This window comes from Pteronotus mesoamericanus, unplaced genomic scaffold, assembly GCF_021234165.1.
Source record: "Pteronotus mesoamericanus isolate MK-2021 breed Mesoamerican mustached bat unplaced genomic scaffold, CSHL_Meso_final contig_90, whole genome shotgun sequence".
NCBI classification, from domain to species: Eukaryota; Metazoa; Chordata; class Mammalia; order Chiroptera; family Mormoopidae; genus Pteronotus; species Pteronotus mesoamericanus.
In genome coordinates, this window is record NW_026555277.1 from 39,543,907 (window position 1) to 39,569,551 (window position 25,645).

The 25,645-nt window shown below is 37.8% G+C and overlaps 1 protein-coding gene across 3 annotated transcripts in view; it reads right to left on the bottom strand.

Annotated features, from left to right (window-relative positions):
• Positions 1–6,575: 6,575 nt before the first annotated feature.
• The window catches only part of NELL1 (neural EGFL like 1), a 723,728-nt gene continuing 704,658 nt past the window's right edge, over positions 6,576–25,645 (bottom strand). For all 3 annotated transcript variants that reach the window (XM_054585996.1, XM_054585995.1, XM_054585994.1), the window contains 3 exons: positions 10,657–10,833; positions 8,157–8,381; positions 6,576–6,626 (listed from right to left, as the gene is read on the bottom strand). In XM_054585996.1, the coding sequence (XP_054441971.1) occupies positions 6,576–6,626; positions 8,157–8,381; positions 10,657–10,833 (453 nt within the window). The remainder of the gene's footprint in view (positions 6,627–8,156; positions 8,382–10,656; positions 10,834–25,645) is intronic.

Below are 25,645 nucleotides of genomic sequence, written 5' to 3' on the forward strand. Positions count from 1 at the left end.
ACTAAGCTGCTGTTATCAAGTGTAATATTTAAGATGCATTTTTCATAATTTAACACATGAAATTGATTTCATGTAGTGAACTCCATCTTCACAAAAAATATTGAGTATCACCTTTATTGGACAGATATCAATGAATAATGGTGACCTGAGTTTGTAATTTTTATTAATAATTATATTAATATTTGGGACTTAAAATACTATTTTTAGCATAACTGATGAGTTCTTTATCGATATTAGGAGAGAAAACAAAAATTCATGAACCAGTTTGATTCAGAGTAATGACAAATTCAGGACTCTTAGACATTACAAACCACTAAGATGTATTTACTTGAAACTACAACCTAAGTTTGAATTCTCAGTTCAGATAAAAAAATCACTTGAACAATTTTATTCATTTTGTATAACTCAGTAATTGCCTATTTAAAAGTATGATAGTGGCTCAAATTAAATCATTCATTGTTGTTAAGTTACTGCTGAGCATATAAGCAACTTTCTTTTTTAAATTAAATTTATTGGGGTAGCGCTGGTTAATAACATTATACAAATTTCAAGTGTACAGCTTTATAATACAACATCTGTATCTCTACTAGGTGTTCACCACCTGCAGTTTAGTCTCTTTCCATCACTATGCATTTGACCCCCTTTAATCACTTTGTCCTCCCTACATCCAACTGCTATGGGAACTATTATTCTGTTGTCTGCATCTATAAATTTCTTTGCTTGTTTGTTATCTTTTTTTATTCCCACATATGACTGAAATCGTATGGTTTTGGGCATCTTCATCTTGTTCCTGATCTAAGGGGAAAAGTTTTCAATTTTTCACCACTGAGTATGATAGTATGTGAGGGTTTGTCATGCATGGTCTTTATAGGTTGTGGTACTTTTCGCCTACAACCATTTCACTGAGCGTTTTAATCCTAAATGGACATTTTATCTTGTTAAATGCTTATTTCTGCATGTATTAATATGATCATACAGTTTTTACTTTCATTTTGTTGCTGTGGATATTGATTGTGGATATTGAATCATCCTTGCATCCCTGGAATGAACTTCATTTGATCATGATGTATGATCCACTTAACACATTGTTTATTTGATTTGTGAGTGTTTTGTTTAAGATTTTTGTACCTTTGTTCATCAAAGATATTGGCCTGTAATTTGTGTGCGTCTATGTTGTCCTTGCTGGTTTCAGTATTGACATAATGTTGGCCTCCTGAAATGAGTTATGAAGCGTTCCCTGTTCTTCAGTTGTTAGGAAGAGTTTGAGAAGGATAGGTATTAATATTCTTTGAATGGTAACATTCACCAGTAAAGCCATCTGCACCTGGACTTTTGTTTTGTTTCGATTTCCTTATTAGTGACAGGTCTTTTAGGTTTTCCAGTTAACACTTCATGGTTCAGTCTAGGAAGGTTATATATTTCTAAGAATTTGTCCATTTCTTGTTGTATTTGTTGGCATGTAGGCTTTCAGAGTATTCTTGTATAGTCCTTCATATTTCTGTAGTGTTATTTTTAACTTACCTTTGTTTTTAATTTTATTTGAGATTTTCTTTTTCTTTAGTGAGTCTGACCATAGTTTTGTCAATTTTGTTTATCTTTTCAAAGAAACAGGTTTCTGTTTCATTAATTTTCTATTGCCTTTTTGCTATCTCATTTTTTCCACTCTGATTTTTATTTTCTTCTACTGATTTGGGGCCTTGTTTCTTCTGCTTTTTACTGTTCCATACAGTGTAATGTTATTTTGTTTGAGATTTTTCTTGTTTCTTGAGGTAGGCTTTTCTGGTTTTAAAATGGGGTGAATTTAATTACTTGTACATACTTGGATGATAGGAGTCCTCAGAGGATGCTGGAGAAGTTTAAGACTTTATTTATTTATTTTTTTACAGCAGTTTTAGGATTACCACAAAATTGAGAGGAAGATATAAAGACTCCTCATATACCACCTTTCCCTACACATGCATAGCCTCCCCCATTATCAATATACCCCACCAGTGTGGTAAATTTGTTATAATTGATGAATCTACACTGAAACATCATAATCATTCAAAGTCCATAGTTGTGACTACAGTTCACTCTTGGTGTTGTTTCTGCTATGAGTTTGGACAAATGTTTAATGACATATACCCATCATTATAGTATCACAGAGTATTTTCACGGCCCCCAAATTCTCTGTGCTCCACCTATTTATCCCTACTGCCAACCTCTTTTAAAATTATACATATTGGGATGACATTGGTTAATGACATTATGTAAGTTTTAAGTGTACAATTCATCATCTGTATATTATGTGCTCACCACCCAAAGTCTAGTCTCCACCATCTCCATATATTTGACCCCCTTTTCTATCTTCATTCTCCTCCCATCTCTCTTCCCCTCTGGTGACTCCCCTCTCCTTTCTGTGTCTGTTGCTTTCTGTTTTATATCCCACATATGAGTAAAACCGTATGGTTCTTGTCCTTTTCCATCTGACTTATTTCACTTAGCACAATACTCTCAATCCATGTTGTTGAAAATGGCAGTATTTCAGTCTTTCTTATGGTTGAGTAGCATTCCACTGTATATATGGAAGTAGGCCTTTAATGCTTTAAACTTCTTTCTTAGTACCACCTTTGCAGGATCCCCAAAATATTGGTCTTATATTCATTTTAATATGTCTGTGTATTTTTAGATCTCTTAGTTCTTCCTGGACCCAATTGTTCAGTAGCATGTTCTTTCATCTCCACATATTTGTGGTTTCCCAGCATTCTTATTACTGGAATTAATATCCACTGTCACACCATTATGATCAGAAAATACACTTGGTGTGATTTCAATCTTCTTAATTAAGACTAGTTTTGTGTCCCTACATATGGCCTATTGTTGAGAATGTTCCACTAGCACTTAATGAATGTGTATCCCGTCATTTTGGATGGGAAGTTCTAAAAATATCAATTAAGCTCATTTTGTCTATGGTGTATCCATTGCTGTGAATGAGGTATTCAGGCCCTTACTATTGTGTAATTTTTGTCAGTTTCTCCCTTTAGGTCTGTTACCAATTGCTTTATATATTGTGATGTTCCCAAATTGGGTGCATATATATGAAGTGTTACGTCGTCTTGATGATTTGTCCCCATTAGCATTATAAAATACCACTTTGTCTTATTACCTTTCTTGAAATCTATTTTGTCTGCTATAAGTACTGCTACATCTGTGTTTCTTTGGAGGCATTTGCTTGTAGTATCTTCAAGCAAATGTTTCTCTTTGGAGCTGAGATGAGTTTCCTACAGACAACACATAGTTGGGTGTTGTTTTTTAATCCATACCACTACTCTGCACTTTTTGACTGCTGAGTTCTGTCCACTTACATTTAGCATGATGATTGATATATAAGGATTTACTAAAGCCATTTTATCTTTTATTTTCTGCTTGCTGTATATCTCCACTGGTTTTTTTCCCCTCTGTGATTGTCTGCTATTTTAGTTTGGCAGTTTTCTGTGATTTTTTCTTCTTTTCTTCTTTTATCATGTTTAGCATCTCAACTCTTAATTTTTGTTTTGTTTTTACCATTAGATTTGCATACAATGTCTCACACATACAATAGTCCATTTCCTTCTGATTGCCTCTTATCTTCATTCACATATGCTCATTCTGCCCTTTCTACATCCTTCTTAAAAATGATTTTTGTCACAAGATATTTTTATTTTGTGCATTCCTTAGCAAATTGCAATAGTTACAATTTTAATTCCTTCTCCCTTTTAAACTTTGTTATAATTGCTTAATAACCTATGCTGAAGAAGCAGTTTCCTGTTTCTGTCTTCTCTTACTCAAAGTTTTATATAATTTTGCCTTTCTGCTTCTGGTAAAAGAGCTCCTGTCAACATTTCTTGTAACAGAGGTGCCATGGTACCAAATTCTTTCTGCTTTTGCTTGTCTGGGAAAGTACTTATTTCCGCTTCATATTTAAAGGATAACTTTGCTGAATATATATTATCCTTGACTTATTGCTTCTCTCTGAATATTTTGTACATTTCCTTCCATTTTCTCCTGGCTCATAAATTTTCTCCTGAGAAATCTAATGATAATCTAATGGGGATTCTTTTGTAGGTTACAGTCTTTTTTTTTTCAATTGCTGCCATGAGAATCCTTTGCCATTAATTTTTGGGTTTGAATAACGTGTCATAGAGGTCTTTTTGCATTAATATAATTAGGTGTTCTGTTAGCTTTCTTTATTCTTAAGTTTGATTTTTCCCTAGGCGTGGGAAGTTCTCAACAATTTTTCTTTGAGCATACTCCCTGTTACCTTGTCCCTGCTTTCTGCTTCCAGTTTACCTGCTATCGTTAGGTTGCTCTTTTAAATGTAGTTCCTGTGGAGTCCTTCATTTTTTTTACAAAACAAAAAAACAACAAAACACTTAGTTCACTGACCTCTTCCTCCTGGTTCAGTTGTGGGTTTCTAGCTTTGAGTTCACGTATTCTCTTTTTCATCTGGACTGTTCTAGTGCCCATGCCTTCCTCATTTCATTTACTGAATTCTGCAGCTCCAGAATCTGTTTCCTTTTTTACAGTTTCAATCTTTTTGGTAATGCATGCCTTTTGTTCCCGAGCTCATTGACCTGCCTTTCTATGGTCTTGTGTATCATTGAGTTTCTTCATAACTGCAATCTTGAATTCTGTCACTTAAATCACAGTGTTCCATGACTCTGAATTGAGTTTCTCAAAACTTTGCCTTTTCTTTCTGTGCTCCCAAGTTATCTTGGTTGTTCCTAGTATTCGATGGATGTTTCTTTGTCGGCACATTTGAGGTAGTACTCTATTCTTGTTTAAATATCTCTTACTCTCAGTAACTCTGGAGGATGAGAGGTAAGGCATGTCCTTTTCTTTCCAGTAGATGTTGTTACAGTGCAAGTTTCTGTTTTCCCCTATGCACACTAATTTGTGCTGAGTGGAGTGGCATCATAGCCAATGCTATACCCACTGGTGTGGTGTGGTGTGTGTCACCGCTGAGACCAGCTTGCCTCCTATATGGGGCACCATCATTATGGTGGGGGATGTGGTGGGTGGTGGAGAACTGGTTCTAAGAGCTTTCAAAGCTACCTTCTTTTCCTGCTGTGTTTTTGGCTTTATGGGTCTCTGCAAAGGCATGTGGGAGAGTGGAGGCAAGTTTGTGATATCCTGGCTCCGCCTCTTCCATTTATGGCTTTCAGCTCTCCTGTTTTGTTTACAGATTTCTAGCCACTTCTGCCATGATGGAGATGTGGAAAGGCAGATCCCTTTTCTGAGAGGGAACCTGCTTCTGCCCCTCTTGCCCTCCAGGCTGTAGTGTGAGGGCTGCAGCCCGACCCCTCCCCTGCACTAGCTGGAGCCACGGTGGCTGCTCCACAGCATCTTCTGCACCTTCTCTCTCCTTCACTTTGTCCTGCCTCCCTACCTGTTCCAATAGGCCCCCTTCCGATGTCCTCATGCACAGATCTTCCAGACGTATTGTGTGTTAGGCAGGGGATCCTTGCTGAGTTGTATTCTAACCTCCAAATTTAAGGGGAAAAACAATAGTCTCACTCTGCCATGATTCTTATGTCAGCTTCCTAAGCAGCTTTTCTTAAAAGTGTCGTCTTCTATAATAAAGAGGCTGTGAGATTTAGTGGAAAATAGCACGGGGTAGGCATTAGGCAACCTGGTTACCAGTCTCAAGGGGCTAATAATCAACTAGATGTGAATAAATTGGTTGACCAGGACATACTAATTTGCTCTTTTGTAATGTAGAATAGTATCATTCACCTGAGCTCTGATGATAACTTGTATTAACAGGTATGAAAGTCCCTTGTAATTTGTCAAATATTACATAAAGCTTGTTTCAATGTCAGGGAAGATGTAAGCATTGCTATTTCTAAATAGAGGCTTAAGGTTTTGTTTCACTTTGCCTGGTAGAGGGTATAAAAAGTTCTTTTTAAAATAATTATGTCATCATTAAATTATGATTGAGGTGTTTCTCCTCTTCTTAATTGCTTTCTGCTGATTTTAGCTGAATGCGCATCTAAGTGTGTCTAATAGTTTGTAATATTAGTATCATACACTTAGACTCGACATACATATGTTTATCAATACATTTCACAGGGATTTCAATACTAAGTATGCCGTGGATGGGACAAAGTCACAACAGGCAACTTTATTTGGTGAATTTGATCTAAAGATTAAGAAAAATAAATAAATGGAGCTGAGTCTCTATTATAGTCGTACATAAAATAAAACAAAAAAAACCCAAACCCATTAACCTTTACCACGAGATCATTTAAATGAATTTGCATTTGATTAGGGAAACGTGATTTACAACATGGGGAAACTGCTTTTAACAACCATTGACTTGGATGCACTGCACTGTAGGGCACCGAGACTAGTTAGCAAGAATGAGCAAAGTGGTAGGTCCAAAAGGGAACCCCCAAACCCCATCCTTAGATGGAGACTTTGGTAATTGTCTGTGGTAAAAAAAAAAAAAGAAAGAAAGAACGAACGAAAGAAAAGAAAAAATTCCTGTTCTTCTTTATGTTGGATGGTCATTCTGTCCATTCTTCTCCCATGATGATGAGTCCATTTTAAATACTTCAGTTATTATGAAGACACTCCAAATCCACAGAACAGCAGACACTTCCATTCTGTGCATCAAGACACAAGTGTTAGTCAGTCGAGGCATAGGATATAAATACATTAGCAGTATATACTTTTATATTCAAAATGAGCATTTACAGTTTGAGTCAAACTCCATGAATGTTCTAGAAAAATTACTGAAAAAAGAGCAGGAAAGGAGGAAGAACATATGAGACCCTCCAGCATCTCTGCTGCTGAGTTCTGCTGGCGGCACAATTTCGTATCCCTGGCTGAGCTCAAACCACATTTGGGACTTTCCCCCTGTATTTCCAAGTTGTTCTCACCACTTCTTCACCGGACTTATTCCAAAAGAGATTATTTTAAAAACTAATTTTCTGAAAGATAATTTGCCAGTAATAAAGCTAACCAAAAGTACTACACTCCAAAATGCCCTCAGACACAGTGCTGCTCTGACCCATTGAGACATACTACCTCTGGTGAGGAGTAAATGCTGCCCCTGTTTCCCCCATGAGTTCAAAATGGGTTCCAGAAAGACTGGAATATTAGGAATAGTCCCTTACGGTGACTATGAAGGGAACAGGACATATATAGGTGTACAAATGATCCGATATTCATTGAACTCAATTACGTGTGTTAATATAAATATACCTTTATCCCCTCCTAAATAAATATCAAACCCAATTATGTAGAAATAATACACCTGTCACTGTGTGTGCTGGGCTCTGGGTACACATGGAACCATGGCTCTTTTGCTATACGAAGTTTGATATCCTTTTTCTATTGGGGCTGTATCTTAAGATGATACTTTCCAGAAAAGAGAAAAAAAAATCCACATTTATACAAGCATAAAAAGGCAAGTTGGGAACCTTCTACTGATGCCTGGAGCTGAGGCAGGATTTGATAAAACCAAATAGGCTTGTATTTTCAATAGGCTTAAATCACGGGAATCTTAAACAGACCTTTCGGCAGTGATTAGACACTGCCTCACCCTCGCTTCAGGTCAGCTACAGTCACGGCTCTTCATGAGCTTCAAAGGGAGGAAGGAATCAGTGTTTAATTGTAAAGGCACATGAGGATGCCCCATGGGAACACCTCCAAAAAGAGAGAAAGCCAATCACAATTAAATCCTGCAGCAAGAGTGTCAGGCCCCTGCATAGGGCATTGTGATGATTAAACAAAGCAAACAGCTTCATAGAGTATTTTTTTCCTGGGACAATTTCATAAAAGAGCTTGTAACATTTTCCAGGATGAAAAGTCTTTTTCCTTCCTTTCTTTCTTTTTAATGTACAGGACAAAATAGCTTCAATAAGCCATAATTCGGCCTTGCGTCAATTGTTAAAATTTCGTAATTGAAAGGCAGGAGAGAAGGCTATTTTATTCCATGTTCATTTGGAATTTGCCCTTAGACACAATGCCGCTCTGACCCATTCAGACATACTACCTCTGGTGAGTAAATGCTGCCCATGTTTCCCCCATGGCCCCTGGCGCTTGTTCTTTCAGAAACCTGAGGAGTCGGCCTCCTGCAGGTGTTCCCTGGCACTTGTTCAAGCACGGGTATCCTCGGGACATCCAATTACCTTGCATTTGCAGGTTGTGCAGGGAGATCCAGCCATTGTCCACACGGAGCCGCTAAGCCTTGAAATGCCATAGCTGTCCAGGCAGGTTTTCCTGATGTCGTAGGTGATGTTATCAGCCAGGCAGGGGTCGCTGACGCAGCGAGGACAACACTCCCCTTCCAAGAGGGCTGTGTACTCACAGCTCAAATTGGGGCACGTGAGGGGCCAGCAATCTACCTCTCCTTCCTGTAGAGAGAAAGCCAGAAGTGCCTCATCATGATTCTTATGCACAATTCGGTTGCCAAAGTTCCAGAGGGGGGAAGAGGCACAATAATTCCCATCACTGTCCTCACTGAATGTCCCTACTTTGGCACCATTATGGGTACAATGTGCTCCTCCCCGAAGAGCTGCTACAACTCTCACCTTCTCTGGGTACTATGGATGACCATCTACACTGCGGCTCCAGGCAGAGTTAGGTCCCACAGCTGTGTCAATGGCAGCCTATAGTTATCTTTTTATCATGATAATTATCATAATTTTCTGTACAATCCCCCATTAAGTTTTGAACTTTCAGGTTTGGGGCTTATTTCTTTCATTCCCTGATGCTTAGCACAGTTTTGGTCAGTAAAAGCTAATCTCATGGCCAAATAAATGAATAGATAGTAAGGTACTGGTTACTGTATAAAGAGAAATCCATTTCTTTTAAGGTCAAAGGGAAACCTGAAGCACTGCAATATTTCAACAATGTCACACACTGAGTTGCTAGTATCCAATATAAAGTTAAAGCTGGGTAAATTCAGGAGAACAATTTCATTAACAGTTTTCAATGTGCCATGTAGCTAGCAGACTTCCTATATTACAATTTAAATCGTGTCCACATGTCTCAGAATCTGGTCACTGGGACTCCATTGAGCTGCCCAGAGAAGAACTGTTTCTCTATATAGTTGTTTCTTCTGTTATCATGACGCTCATTATATAGTTTATGCAAACTCAAGTCTAATTATTTGGTTAACTTCACAAGGCTATGACCTTTGATCAGCTTCCTGGAAGACCATATTTATCATGCTCACCAGTATATCACCTGCCCAGAGTCTGGTCAAACTTTCAATGAATATTCCTTAAATGTGACCTACATTGTTCTCCAGGAATTATCTGTTCAATGACTTCAATTTTCCTATGAAAGAGTAAACTTTGGGTCTGGGGATAGGAGACTATATGTTTTTGAAAATCTATAGAAAGTTCACATCTAAAATTAATACCAATTCTTCTGAATGCCTGATGATTGGCTTCTTGAAAAGGAAATAAAATTTTCCAGACTGAGTTGGAAGCCAGTTCTATGGTTATGTTGGGTTTGTCCCTGGATGGGAGTTTGAAACAATGGCTATGGTTTGAATTTATCTGAGCTATGTTCTTTCCCATTAGGAATGCTTAAGAAGGGTGTATCCTATTATCTACACATTCAACAAGAGATTTTAGAAAATCCAATAGAAATTTAAAGTGTAATTTCTCTGAATACTTGTTTTCATACAGTATCCATAGACTGAATCACTCATTTAACTATGGAATGCAGCTAAGAGTTTCCATTATAAGTTGACTTAGTTATGACCTGGCTCCAATAGTTGCATATGACTCCTCACAGATGAAACATCATTATTTACTATGAAAATTAGTCCTAACAGTTTTTACAGCCTTATACATCGTTGTGGTATAACTTAAAAGAGAAAGAACCAGGTCCAGAAATTAGGCTTTTTTTCCTCTGGACTATCTCAAATCTGATTATACTAATATTATCTCTATATTAAAATCTAAAATAATGTTCCCTTTTTTTCCTATATGAAGGTTTAGCATCTGAAACAATTTTTCCAATCTAGGAAATATTAACAATAGTAAATATTGTACAGGAATACCTTCTATTAATACCAAGTATTGTATTTGCCCTTAACATAATCTTATATTCATAAAAGCCCAGCAAAATAGGTACTGCTAACACTTTTGTGTACATTGAAGTTTGAAAGAATTGATCAGTGAAATGCTAAAACTTGCCCAAGTGAATTGCACAGAGGTCGCACATGGGAGAACCAGAGTTGGATTCTAAGTTTTATGACTCAATCCTGACATTTCTATTATAGCATGTCACATTCTCTCCCACATTGAAACCTTCAATGGTTACGTCCCAAGAAATGAAAGAGTTAGCTCTATAAGAACTACAAGTCCTGGTCAAGGATTTGAAGCTTTCTGTCAGACAGGAATTTTTCTTAATATGCATTTGCTAAAAAGTAGCAGCTGGAAGCTAACATAACTTGAGGCAAATATGTCGCATGAATATGTTGTTTTTGTCTTGCACAGTGTTTTAAATAGAATCTGAATGTCTTTGGGCAGAGTCTGTGCCCCTTAGTGAGGGGCAGAAACCACAACTCCCTTCATAGGATGACAAACAGCAGGGAACTAAAGTCCACAGGCAAATGAGCTTGCAATCCCTCCAAAGGAAAGGACCAACACCCTCTAAATGAAGCTCACGTACCAGACACCGGCACTGCTGGCAGCTGTGAGTCCAATTGTCTCCACTGCGATAGAGCTTGTGTCCATTTTGATCTAGACACTGACTTGTGACCCTGGTGTCACACTCTGGGCAACAGAAAAGGTCAACGCTTGGATTCTGGCAATCACAGGCTGTCCGCCGGCAGAATATCTTCCCATCCTGTGTAGAAATGAGGTTACAGAGGTTTCATCATGAGGGAGACAATGAGAGGGCCGCACTATGAGACCAAACCTTACACTTTATAGAGCATGTAGGAAACATTTCTTAGAGTCAAGGTTTACCCCCGGCCACTTCCTCTCTTTTCCGAACAGATGCCCATGTGCTCTCTCCAATATACACACCCTCCTTTGCCTGACCCGGCCTGCAAGCAGCCCATGGGAAAATGGAGACAGTTCTAAGTATAAAGAAAAAAAGTCAATATATTATTTGATACTTTTTTCCTAACTGTTCCTTAGAAATCATATTTCTAAGTTATAACTATACAGATAAAAATGTATATATGATCAGGAACTCCTCTGAGTGAAAAATCATGCTACTGTATGTACTTTTCCCAGTTCACAATGATACTGACTGACAACCAAATGAACTCTCTGGGAGGAAGTCTGACCGTACCCTTTTACAGAAGAATCAGCTGAGGCCCAGAGAGGTGTCTTATTCAGTATCACAGAGGTCGTGGTTCTCTAAGCAGCACCACCAGGTCTTCCTGATTTCATAATGATTTTCTTCTACAAGACAGTCTTTAGGTTGTTCCTTATGAGGGGCTATAATCTGCTGCCACCTTCCATCTTGAGACAGTTTCCCAGATTATAAGCACAGTAAAATTTCTGCAATAATGGCTCAAATTATAAAGGTACTTTATAATGATACTTATGAAGAGCAGGTCAACAGCACTCAAATATTTAGACTGAACATATTGTAGCATATCTCACTTGTGTCTGTTGTTCACAGTAACTTTTCACCTCAAACAGTGAAGAAGTTGAAAATGGAAGGTGAGACCTGTGGTCACCATTTATGATTATAACTACTTTTCTGGGTGTATACAAAACCAAGGAATCTCTAGGTCAAGGGTACTTTAAAGGCCATACAACCAACCCTCTTGACCTACACTTTAATCCTGTCTAGAATAACCATATTCAAATGCCATCAAGCCTGTGCTTGAACATCTCCACTCTTAAGGAATGCATCGTAATAGAAGTCATTCAAAGTATACATCTCTGTCCGTTTCTGAATGATAAAAATTGGACTTCTTGTTGCATACAATTACTGATCCTTGTTCTTATCTTTGCTAATCATAGAACTCCCAAACCCAGCCGTCACATTTCGACTCTTCTGTTCTTAGAAGCACTCATGTCTTCACTGAACCATCTCCTCGCTGGATTAAATATCTCCAATGTTTGGACCAGTCCCCATAGTTTTGAATCCTGTTAGTTGCCTTGTTCAACAGTTTTGAGTATTTCCAATAATAATAATAATAATCTACAATAATTTCAACACTTATTTTGTGCCACACATTGTGTTATTTCTATGCATTATCATGCTTAATTCTGATAATTATGTGGAGTAGAACTTTACATCTTCATTTCCCAAAAAATAAATATATATATAGCTCAGTTAGAGAACTAAATGTAATTCTTCAGTCATGATCTGACCAACAGAGTGAAGCGGGACTCATGGTCACCTTGTTTTAAGTACTGTTCTTTCTTTAGTGCAGACTGATTTCAATATTTACTTTTTTATTTACTTTGGTTATATCATTGTGTTGACTTATATTGAGCTTGATGAAGACTAAAACCCCATTAAGCTCTATCCCATCTTGTGCAGTTTGTTGTTTGGGGGCAGAAAGTGTAAAACTTGGTATTTTACCTTGTTAGATCCACTTCATCTCTCCTGCATGTCTCAATGATTTCTAAATGCCATTTCTGTCATCCACCTTATTTGCCCTTCTTCATAGCTTAGTGAAATCTGCAAACTTGATGGACCTTTCCTCAGGGTTATCATCTACTTCAATAACAATGCTGAATAAGACAGGACTTGCTAATATAAGCTTGACATCAACTCAAGTGGAAATTTTTAAATGTTTTATATTTTTCTTGGAGAATAAGAAGGAGAGATGCTAGCTACATATATAAACATGTTAAAATGCTTTCTCTCAAATTGTTTGCATTGGCTTTATTACTATAAGAAATGACAAGAAATAGGGATTGAAATCAGCATCATGGCATAGTGAGAGACTCCATTTTTTTCTCCCCTTAAACTTATAATTCAGACAACTTTGCTCCACAAAGGATCCCCTGTTCAAATCACAAACACACCTGAAAGATCTATGCATCAGGGCATCTGAAAGTAGGTATTTTGAAATGGATGGAGGGGAGGACAGGTATGGTGGCCACAGTTGGGTGCTCACCATGGCACCAATCAGATGAGAAAGGCATTAGACAGCATTGTAAATAAAAGATCAGATTTAAGAAAGAATGAAGATCATATTTAAAAAAGAATTAGTGAATTTGAAGATATAAAACTAGAAATGAACCCTGGCTGGTGTAGCTCAGTGTTTGAATGCTGGCCTGTGAATCAAAGGGTCGTTGGTTTGATTCCCAGTCAGGGCACATGCCTGGGTTGCAGGCCAGGTCCCCAGTAGAAGGTGTGTGAGTGGCAACTAGACATTGATGTTTCTTTCCCTCACTTCCTCCCTACCTTCCCCTGTGTCTTTAAAAAAGAAAAAAGAAAAAGAAAAAACTAGAAATGACCCAGAAGGAAAAAGAGAGTGAACTAAGAGTTAAAAATAATATGAAAAAACTCTACAAGAACTATACAACTATATTATAAAGAGCAACCTCAGGATAATAGGTACAGCAGAAAGAAGAGATGGAGAAGGGAACAGACAGCCTACTCCAACAAATAATCTAGGGTAATTTCCCAAGCCTAAGGAAAGAACTAGACTATAAAATAGAGGACGTTAACACAATACCTAATTATATTAATTCAAAGAGACCTTTTTCAAGACATGTTACCAAATTATCAAAAATTTATGACAAAGAATTCCTAAGGCATCCAGTGAAAAAAGACTGTAACTTACATAAGAAACCCCATTAATTACTATTATATTTCTCAAAGAAAAATGACAATACAGGAGAGAGTAAAAGGAAATATTCAAAACACTGAAAGAGAAGAATCATCAGCCAAAGATAATATATCCAGCAAAGTTATCCTTTAAATATGAAGGAGAAATAAAGCTTTCCCAGACAAACAAAAGGTAAAAAATTTGCAGCCACAATAACTCCATTACAAGGTGTATTGAAATGAGCTCTCTTACCAGAAACCAAAGAAGAAAATTATGGAAAACCTTGATAACAGACATACAGAGCAAAAACCCACAAATCTACTTCAAAATAAATTGTTAAACTCTTAGTTGTAACAAAGATTAAAAGGTGAAAGAGCATTAAATATATTATAACTACAGCAATTTGGTAATGAATGCATAACATAAAAAAGGATAATTTGTGACAAAATCACAAAAGGGGCAAAAGTGAAAGGACTATTGCATGTATGAGACATTTTACACAAACAATGGCACCCTCAACACAAAATCCAGAAATAAGACACAAAACATAAAAAGAAATGGTGAAAAGAAAAAGAGAAAAACCACCAAACTACAATAGAACACAGAATCACTTGGGGGGAAAAATAGAGTTACAGAGCCACCAGAAAAGAAAAGATAAAATGGTATTGTAATTCCATACATATCAACAATCATCCTAAATGTAAATGGAATAAATTCATCAATCAAAAGATACAGAGTAGCGATATGGATTAAAAAACAGATCCAACTACATGCTGCCAACAGGAGACTCATCTCAGCCCCAAAGACAAACATAGGTTCAGTAAAGTGAAGGGGTAAAAGAGGATACTTCAAGTAAATGTCCTCCAGAGAAAAATGGGTGTAGCAGTATTTAGATAAAATAGATTTCAAAATACAAAAGTAACAAGAGACAAAGATGGACAGTTTATGGTGATAAAGGTGACAATTCATCAAGAAGACATCCAACTTGGGAGCACCACAATATATAAAGAAATTACTAACAGACCTAAAGGGAGGAAGTAACAAAAACAATGATAGTAGATGATCTGAATATCACATTAACAGCAATGGATTCATCATCCAAATTGATAGTCATTAAGGAAATATTGATTTTAAATTGACTTAACTGATATTTTTGGAACTTTCCAACCCAAACAAGAAAATAAACATTCTTCTTGAGTGCATACTGAGTGTTGTCAAGGCTAGACCAATATCTTAGAGCACAAAACTAGATTCAATTTAAGATGGCTGAAATTACATAAAACATATTTTCTGATCACAACAGCATAAAACAGGAAATTAACTTCAAGAAGAGAGCTATAAAACCCACAAATATTTTTTTTGGATACTCTCTAAGGAAAATAATCAAATATGGATACTCTCTAAGGAAAAAGGAGAAAAGACTCAAATAAATAAAATCAGCAATAAAAGAGGATAAGTTACAATGGACACCAGAGAAATACAAAGGATTACACACGAATACTATGAAAGCCTATATGACACCAAGTTCGATTACTTAGGATAAGTGGAGAAACTCTTAGAAATATATACTCTCCTGAGAATCTAGATGGCAGAGGAGTGAGTGGAAGTCACACTGACCTCCTCCCAGGACCAATCTGGAATTACAACAAAATTGTGGAGAAATCACCTGGAACAAACAACTGAACAATAGTGAGAGAGGAGCCTTATAACCTTGGACAGACAGAAGAATCAGCTTCAGCATAACGTAATTGGTGAGAAGTGTGATAGAGACTTGAGAAGGCAGGCAGGGCACCCACGTGCAGCAGCACCAGATGGATATTGAAATGGCCAGTCGGATCCCCCTGAGAAGAGTGGGATCTAAACCATAAATGGGGATCTCCAGTCTACAGCATCAGAACCCAAAAAGCACACAGGTAAAAAGCAGCAGGGTTGCTCTCTGCCAGAGACAGGTGGCTGGAAATGCAAAGAGCTGTTTAATAGGCTAATGCATACATTTTTATTTGCAGCCGCTTACCCTGGTCACTGGCAAAGGTCGGGGCAAAGTGGGATGGAGATGCCTGAGGAGAGACTGGGGAAGGGGGTTTTGGGGAGAGAACTGAGACAGTAGCTGGCGGGATCCTAGTGCTGACTCATCCCCCATACGACAGCAATCTTGCTCAGGCAGATCACTCCCCTGAGTGGCAACAGCTTGAGAGGAAACAACAGCCCCACCCCCAGGAGGCCTCAGCCCTGGCCTGGTAGTGCTAAAGCCTGACTGCTGAGTACAAAGCAGCAACCACGAATAGTAGATCCCTGGCTAAAGGGGGCACAGAGTGGCCTAGAGATGCTTGAGGAGAGACTGGAGACAGAAGCTTTGGGAAGAGAACAGAGAGAGTAGCTGGCGGGATCCTGGTGCTGACCCCTCTCCCATATGACAGCAGCCATCTAGCTCAGGCAGACCACTCCACTGAGCAGCAGCAGCAGAGTGACAGGGCCCAGTAACCCAGCCCCCAGGAGGTACTCTTTCCCACCCTATGCTGTCTAAGCCAGATGGCTGAGTGCAGAGTGACTAGATTAACAACTCAAGGAGAAAGCCACAGACAGTAGATTCCTTGAAGTCTCAAGTAGACTGCCGAAGGTCAGACAGGGCCAACATCTGACATCATCAGAGGCAGATCCAGAAGGAAAAAAAAAAAGCAATCTCCTGCCATAGAAGTTCACACCACAAAGTCAGGAAATTAAGACAGATCAATTTAAGAAACGGAAGCAAAAAAGAAGAGTCTCACAAATAATGGGAAGACAAAGAAACACCCCTCAGTCAAATGGAAAGGAGGAATCCCCAGAGAGAGAACTTAATGAAATAGAGGCAAGTCAACTATCAGATATTGTGTTCCAAACAATGGGTCTAAGGAAGCTCAATGAGCTCAGTGAGCTCAGAGAGAATTACCAAAAACTACAGGGAAACTACGAGGAACTTACCGCAGACTATATCAGCATGAAAAAGAATATAGAAACTATCAATAAGAGACAAGAGGAAATGAAGAATACGATTTCTGAAATGAAGAACACAGCAGAAGAAATCAAAAGCAGGCTAGATGAAGCCAAGGATCGAATCAGTGAGCTGAAGCACAAGGCAGAAAAATGCTCCCAGAAGAGCAAGAAAATGAAAAAACAAAACAAAACAAAATAAACCTCAAAAAGAATGAAGAGGCATTTAGGGAAATGCAGGACAACCTGAAACGTAAATTACCTATTATACAGGTAATAATATCCATATAATAGGGATACCAGAAGGAGAAGAAGAGAAGGAAGGGCTAGAGAACCTGTTTGAAAAAGTAATGATGGGAAACTTCCCTAATTGGAGGAGAGAAAAAGTCACACAAGTCCAGAAAGCACTGAGGGTCCCATTCAAGAGGAACCCAATGAGGCCCACTCCAAGACACATCATCATTAAAATGGCAAATATCAAAGACAAACAGAGAATCCTAAAGGCAGCAAGGGAGAAAGAGGTAGCAATATATAAGAGCCCCAGTACAGCTCACAGCTGACTTCTCAACAGAAACACTACAAGCCAGAAAGGAATGGCAAGAAATATTTCAAGTCATGAAAAGCAAAGGCCTGCAACCAAGATTGCTCTACCCAGCAAGGCTTTCAATTAAAATGGAAGGCAAAATAAGGAGTTTCCCAGACAAAAGAAGGCTAAAACAATACACCTTTGTCAAAACAGCATTGCAAAATATGCTAAAGGTGATGAAGAAAAAGAGTCTATGAATACCGAGTTCCTTTCACTGTCACCAATATTGATATTACCAATATTTTTAATACTTATTAATCTGTGACAATGATGTGTTATTTTTAATTGTTACTTTATTATTTATTGAAACTAAACTTGTTCTTATATATTTCTTGCCTATTTCTATTATTTTTAAAAAGCTTTAAATGACTTTTTGTTATTCTTTATCCATTTGACTAAATGTTTGTAGAATTTTTTCCCCTAAAAAACCCCTATCAATCCTTTTTTAGATGCGTTGCAAATACTTTCCTATTCTATTACTTGTCCTTTAACTTTTTTTAGATGTATATTACTGTATAGTCTTAAATGTTTAATATAGTAATATTATCAATATTTTACTTTATAGCTTCTGGGTTTGAATAAATTACTTCAGGGTAAGAAAAATATTATTTTTTATGTTCTCCTAAAACTCCTTCTATTTTACATATTGATTTTTATCTCACCTGAATATTTTTGTATAATGTGTGAAATAGTGCTCTATATTTGTTTTATTTCAAGTAATAATGGTCCATGCACCTGATTTGCTGAATAAGCCTTATTTCCCCATTGATTAGAAATATCAATTTAATCATATATTACATTGTTAGACATATACATGTTTGTTTCTAGAATGCTCACTTTATTTCATTGATCTACTTGATTATTTCTGTGCTGGTGCCATGTTGTTTTAATTGCTGAGACTTTATAATGGATTTAAATTTTTTAATATTTTGTAATGGATTTTTGACATTAAAAATAAATAAATAAAATCAATCTGCATTTTAAAAATAAGGAAAGAAAGAAGGAACCCCTACTTTTTGCGATATCATGGATGGAACTAGAGAATATTATGCTAAGTGAAATAAGCCAGTTGGTGACAGACAAATACCATATGATCTCACCTATAAGTGGAATCTATTCAACAAAATAAACTAATGAACAAAATAAACCACAGGCATGGAAACATGGAGCAGACTGAAAGTGACCAGGGGGGATGGGGAAGGAGGACAATGGTAGAAAGGAGAAGGGACTAAAGAACATGTATGAAGGACCCATGGACATGGACAACAGAGTAGGAACTGACTGTGGGAGCGGGGGGTGGGGGTGGGATGGGTGGAGGAGGGCAAAGGGGGAAAAACAGACAACTGTAATAGAATAAACATGATTTAAAAATAAAAAGAAAAGAAAAAGAAATATGTACTCTTCCTAGTCTGAACCATGAAGTACTAGAAAACCTAAGTAGACCAAACACTATTAAGGAAATTGAAACAGTAATCAAACACCTCCCCCCAAAACAAAAGTCCAGGGTCTGATGTCATTGGTAAATTCTGCCAAACATTCAAAGAACAATTAATATCTACTTTTCATAAATTCTTCCAAAACACTAAAGAGAGCAGGAAATATTTCCTAACTTATTGCTTGAGGCCAATAATACCCTGATACCAAAATCAGGCAGGAACAACATAAAAAAAGAAAATAATAGGCCAATATCTCTGATGAACACAGATGCAAAAATCCTAAACAAAATCCTAGCTAATAAAATAAGCAATGCATTAAACGGGTTATACATGATCACGTGAAGTTCACTCCAGGGATGCAAAGATGGTTCAACGTAGACAAGTCAACTAATGTGACACATCATATTGGCAAAATAAAATTAAAAATTGTAAATATTAACCTATCAATAGATGCAAAAAAACATTTAACAAGAAACATTGATTTATCACTAAAACACTCAGTGAAATATTTATAGAAGGAAAGTACTTTAATATAATAATGACCATATATGACAAACCCTCACCTAATACCATCTTCAATGGTGAAAAACTAAATACTTTTCCTCCAAGATCAGGAACAAGGAAAGGATGCCTCCTCTTACCACTGCAATTCAGAACAGTACTGGAAGTCCTGGCCAGAGTAATCAGGCAAGAGAAATAAAAGGCATTCAAGTTGGGAGTGAAGAAGTAAAACTGTCACTTTTTTTAGACTATAGGATCCTATATATATAAAACTCTAAAGACTACACCAAAAAACTATTAGAATCCATAAACAAATACAGTAATATTGCAGGATACAAAATAAATCTATAGAAATTTGCTGTGTTCTTACATAAAAACATGAAATATCAGGAATAAAAAAAAAACCCATTTATAATTACAACAAAAAAAGTATAAAGTACCTAGGAATAAACTTAACAGGGGAGGTTATGAACCCATACACTGAAAAATACACGACATTGTTGAAAGAAATCGAAGAATATACAAAGAAATGGAAAAGTATTCCATATTCATAAATTGGAAGAAATAACATTGTTAAAATGGCCATATTACTTAAAGAGATATACAGATTTAATGCAATCCTCTTCAAAATTCCAATGACATTTTTCACAGAAACAGAACAGAAAATACTCAAATTTATATGGAACCTCAAAGGACCCCAAAGAGCAAGAGCAGTCCTGAGAAAAAGAATAAAGCTGGAGGTATCACATTCCCTGTCTTCAAACCATACTACAAAGCTACACACAGACCAATGTAACAGAATGGAGAGCCCAGAAATAAAATCAACATACATGGGCAAAGAATTTTAGATGAGGCGCCAAAAACATACACTGGAGAAAGTCCCTTCAAAAAATGGTGTTTAGAAAACTGGAAAACCACATGCAAAAGAATGAAACTAGACTACTACCTGACACCATACACAAAAATTAACATAAAATGGATTAAGGACTTGGATATAAAACCTGAAACAATAATATATCAGCACATAGAAGAAAACAGGCACAAAACTTATAGACCCTGATCTCAGAGGGGTTTTCATAAACTAGACCCCAAAAGCAAAGGAAGTAAAATAAAAAGTTAATGACTGAGGCTCTATCAAACTAAAAACCTCCTGCACGGAAACAATTGATGACACAAAAAAGCAACCAACCAAATGGGAGAAGATATTTGCACATAGTACTTTGCATAAGTAGCTAATACTCAAACTATATAAAGAACTCATACATCTCAAGTTGGATTGTTCTATTTTGTTGTTGAGATATATGAACTCTTTATATATTTTATTAACCAATGTCACCTCAATACATTTAATTTAAAAAAAGGGAAAAAGTAAAAAATGGACAGCGGTCTCCTAAATAGACAGTTTTCCAAGTAGGACATGAGGATGGCAACACACATGTGAAAAGATGTTCCACCTCACTAATTCTAAGGGAAATGCAAATCAAAACCACACTAAGATGGTACCACCTCAGAATGGCTGTTATCAATAAGACAAGACATCATGTGTGGAAAAGATGTGGAGAAAAGGGAACCCTGGCACACTGGTGGTAGGAATGGAAATTGGTGCAGCCACTGTGGGAAGGAATATAGGGGTTCCTCAAAAAATTAGGAATAGTGCTACCATATCATCCACCAATCCCTCTTTGCAGTATCTATCTGAAAAAAATGAAAACATGTATTTGTGACATATATACTCCTATGTTCATTGCAGCATTATTAACAGTAGCCACGATATGGAAGCAACCTAAGTGTCCTTTGATGGATGAAGGGAATTAAAAAGAAGTGGTATATATCTGCAATGGAATACTACTCAGACACAAGGAAGAGGAAATGCTGCCATTTGTGGCAACGTGGATGGATCTGAGTATCATGCTAAGTGAAATAAGTCATATGGAAGAGAACAAGAACCATATAATTTCAGTCATATATGGGATATAAAACAAAGCAAAAAAGGAACAAACTTCATAGGTCCAGACAACAGAACGGTGGTCATCTGAGGGGAAGGGGACGGAAAGAAGACAAAGGGAGTAAAGGTGGTTTGATACGTGGTGACAGGAGTAGACCTGACTTCAGGTGGCGAGCACACAACAGAGTTCACAGATACTGTATTAAAGAGTTGTGTCCCTGAAATTGTGTAATGTTCTCAATCAATGTTACTCCAAGAAATTTAATGAAAATAAAATTAATGACAAGAAATCATAATGTTCCAAAATATCAAGGGACGAAAAGATTTGCACACATGTGGAGGAAAGGCCATCCCGTGATGTGACTGCTGCCTGAGCAATGGCAGCTCTGCCACCCAGAGAGGGGGCAGAATACAGGTTCCTCCCCCTGAACACCCCCGGAGACTGCCTGATTGCTCCCCCCACCCACAGGGTGCTGCTCAGTGCTGGTGCCTGCTACAGCCTCTTGCCTCACCCTGGGTAAGCATGTAAGGCGTTTTCCCCCTTATCTGAGCTGGGTCACACCCCGGTACCCCACCCATCCTGCCCTGTCCCATGTAACCCCTTAGCACCTACTGCAGTGGTGCAGCCAATATCCATGTTATCTTGTCATTGAACAGAATGAACTTCGTATGGTATGTTCCCTTAGTAAACTCATAATGTAATGCTGGAGTTGACGCCCTCTTTCTTGGTCTCTTGGCCCTGGGGAAATTTTATATAGCAACATATATGCACATATAAACTTACATATGCATATATTCCTATATGTATATATACACACAGATACACGTATGTGTACATGTGTTTGGGGAAAGACAGCAAAAGACTCCAGTTAAGTAGTGAATTGAGTCAGAACTCAGCTAGTCTGGACAAGGAAGTACCCAGCTCCCAGGAATTTTCCAATAGGTCTTTGGCTTGCAGATCATATACCATTATTTTTAATTCACTAATATATTTTGCTCATGTACCTATTGCCTAAATGACTCCCTAAATGTTCACTTTAACCAACAGAAGGTAAGAAAAGTAATAACTATGACATGACACCATTTGGTCAGGTCAGCTACAGAGGGCACACTATTACTCTCCCAAGTAGAGAAGGACCAGGGTTCAGGAACCCATGTGGCTAGATCCATGAGCAACATTGACCCGGAAGTAGATTCTTCTAGAAGTGACTACTGTACAACAAGTAATGGTGCCCAACTAGAATATCAGGTTTCTCCCAATGTGTGGATTAAAAGGATGAATAAGAGTAAGTGAATAGCTTTCAGGTTAGTGTAAAATAAAGCAATATCACATCTCATCCATTATGTGAAAATGCCAAATGGTCCCCTCTTAGTCTCTAACATGTTCAGAACAATGGCTCTGTTCACTTTGTCTTTCAATTACAGGGTAACTGTCAAGAAAATCATTTTTAATAATGAAAATGTCCCAGGTGGCTTCATTAATTCAAAGAGAACGCCATTATAAAACCTCAGCTCACGGAGCACAACTGCACTAGAATCCAAATTTGGCAAGAAAATGGAGCTAACTGATGGTAAGTAATCCTTCTTGCCATCCATCTTTGGGGTCATTCCCAGAACTTGACCTTTATCCCAGATGGAGTAGTCAGAACAATCCCCACTGAAATGCCAAAGGTGTATTTTCCCACCCTTCCACTATAGAAGCTAAATGCTTTTATGCAGTTTTATAATGAAAGTTCAGCCATAAACAAATAATAAGTATTGTAATATTTAAATTGCTTCTGAATTTTAAAGAGCAGGAGCATACAATTTCCTAGCATATAAAAAACTAATTTATTCTTACTGTGTCTCTGAAAATTATAGGTTTTATTACATAAATTATACATTTTATTACTGAATAGTCAACACATGGATACATTTACTCCAGATGGCATAATTTTACTATTTTTCTTTCTGCTATAGTTTCAGAACTTTTAAATCAAAAAGGTGGACTTAGGTAACATTATTTATGTAAATTGAATAATAATTTAAGCCAGGGTTTGGCAAACTGATATCCAGAGTCCACATTTGGATGTCACCTATTTCTGTGAATAAATTTTCCTTGGAACATAGTCTCCTTCAGTCATTTATATATTGTCTGTAGCTGCTTTCACACTACAATGTCAGAGTTGAATATTTGAGACAGATACTTTACAGTATGCAAAGCCTATCTGGCCCTTTACGGAAAAAGTTTTCTGATCCCTGATATAAAGTATAACATTAGGAATGCTACTCTGAACCCATCTGTTCTACTTCCTCACATTCAAATTTATTGGGCTGTGATATCTAATTGCTTTACAATATATTAATTATGCCTCAGGTTACCCCCTACAAACTAGTCCATTAGCTTCCGTTAGCACAAATTAGCTCCTAGGGTTGAAAACCCTTAGCGGTCATTTACTCCAACTGTCTCATGTTAATGAAGAGGAAACCAGGTCGAGAAAGAGGAAATGACTATTCCATATAATAACAAAATGGGAACTAGATCCAAGTCTGGAATTTTATAACAATGATTTTGTATCATGAAGAGGTAGAGGACAGGAAAAGAATGATCACAGACGAACTGAGATCAGAAGGATTCTTTGGGCAATGGTTTTCAAAGTGAGGTCCTCTGACCAGCACATTAAACCCTCCCAGGAATGAGTCTGCAATGCAAATCATCATGTGCTGACCCAGACCTGGTGGGCCACAGAGTCGGAGGGTAAGCCAGTGATCAGAGTGTCACCAGCCCTCCAGGTGACTGCAGTGCAAAGAAACATTTGAGAACAACTGATGGAAAAGCGAAGGCCCACTCCAGTAGGGAATTCCCGCGGAATCCCTCTCAGGCTCTTGCAGTGGCCATGCAGGGTTTGAAACAGCACAGTAAGAAGAAGTTGGGGATATGGATATAGAAGACCCTGTTTCTTGACAAGAGTTTTGAGGGCTGACCTAAACCAGTCAATACGCGCATCTTTCAAAGAAAAGGAAACATAATCTTAGCACTTATACAGTCAACTCCTGCCATCAAGAACACCCTACGCAGGAAGTTTTCACAGTGCTGCATGTTAGGTTTCAAAAACAAAGAAAAGCCTTTTTTTGTTTTTGAGAAGATTGCAGGATTCCAAAAAACTAACCTCTACCCTGGCCCCAGGCACAGTTCTGACTCATCCTTGTTCTTTACTCTACAAGTGAGTGTAGAGGATGGCAGGACTATATTACCGTCAGCTCCTTGCAGACGAGTTATTCTCTCCTCGCCTGAAAGAAGTGAAGGAACCCTACCGTGGCCATCATCTTCAGTTTCTGGGCAAAGACTTACACGAAGCCAGGTGAAATGGCCAGCATTCCAGACAGTCTTGTGGCAAAGGTCTTCCTCACTTTGCCCCTATTCTATGTTGCCATGGCAATTTGGCCCTGACTTTATTATGACCTGGTGGGTGATTGGTTATTTACGGAATACATTTACTTACCCATCTCTGCAATTCCCAGAAAAACTCAAGACCTGGTACTGCCCAGGTCTTCAGTATTACATTTCATTTCAGGATAAATGCCATTCACCTTTCTTTTTAATTAAACAAACAAACACTGCATGAAGCACAGATATGAAATCTGCCCTTCATATCTTGTTTTCTTGCTCTCACTGGATTTTCCAGTTCCTGATGATAGTGGTGGGTAAAGGTGCAGGCGTGGCAAAAAATGTAGGTGCTGTAACACCTGATGTTTACCGAGTGCACACAAACCTAAAGGGCAAACCCTGGCTCTTTTTCTTGTCAGTGGCACCTGAACTCTTTCTACCCAGGAAAATGGGCAGCTAAGTCTCAGCTCTGCTACTCTGAGGCCTTTTTTTTGCCCACAGAATGAGGGCACATGTTGTGACAGAGGCTAAGTGTCTGACATCATCATTCATCAGGACCTATCATTTCATTTCTGTGTTATCTTCCATGTGATCTTATTTCTCTATCCATCTTTCAGGTTCCCTTTACTCTCATGAGACTTTACTTCAGACTAAGTGGCATTCTCTGTTTGTCTTTGACCTCCTCAGTCCTCCCTCATGCTGTCGGTCAACTTTGATTGGGTCATGCCAATACTAAATGAAAAATCTCTCATGATCCCCTGCTGCTCACAGAACAAAGTCTAAATTCCATGGCCTGACACTGTCCCCAGCCTTTATCTCCAGGCTCAGCACCAGCTATATCTTTCCCATACTTTACTTGCTCCTGATAGTCTAATCTCATGGTTCACTTCATAGGTCCCTTAGCACAATATATATTGTTATGCTTATGTAACTTTCTTCTTGCTGTTTTCTCTGTTTGGGATACATCTTCTTTATATCTCTACTTGGCTAATTTTTTCATCCTTTAAGGTCTTACTCAAAGGTCACCTACTCAGTGAAGTCATTCCCTATTCCTTTCTACAACCTCCCAGGATAGGCATACTTCCCCTTCCTATGTTCCCATAACAAA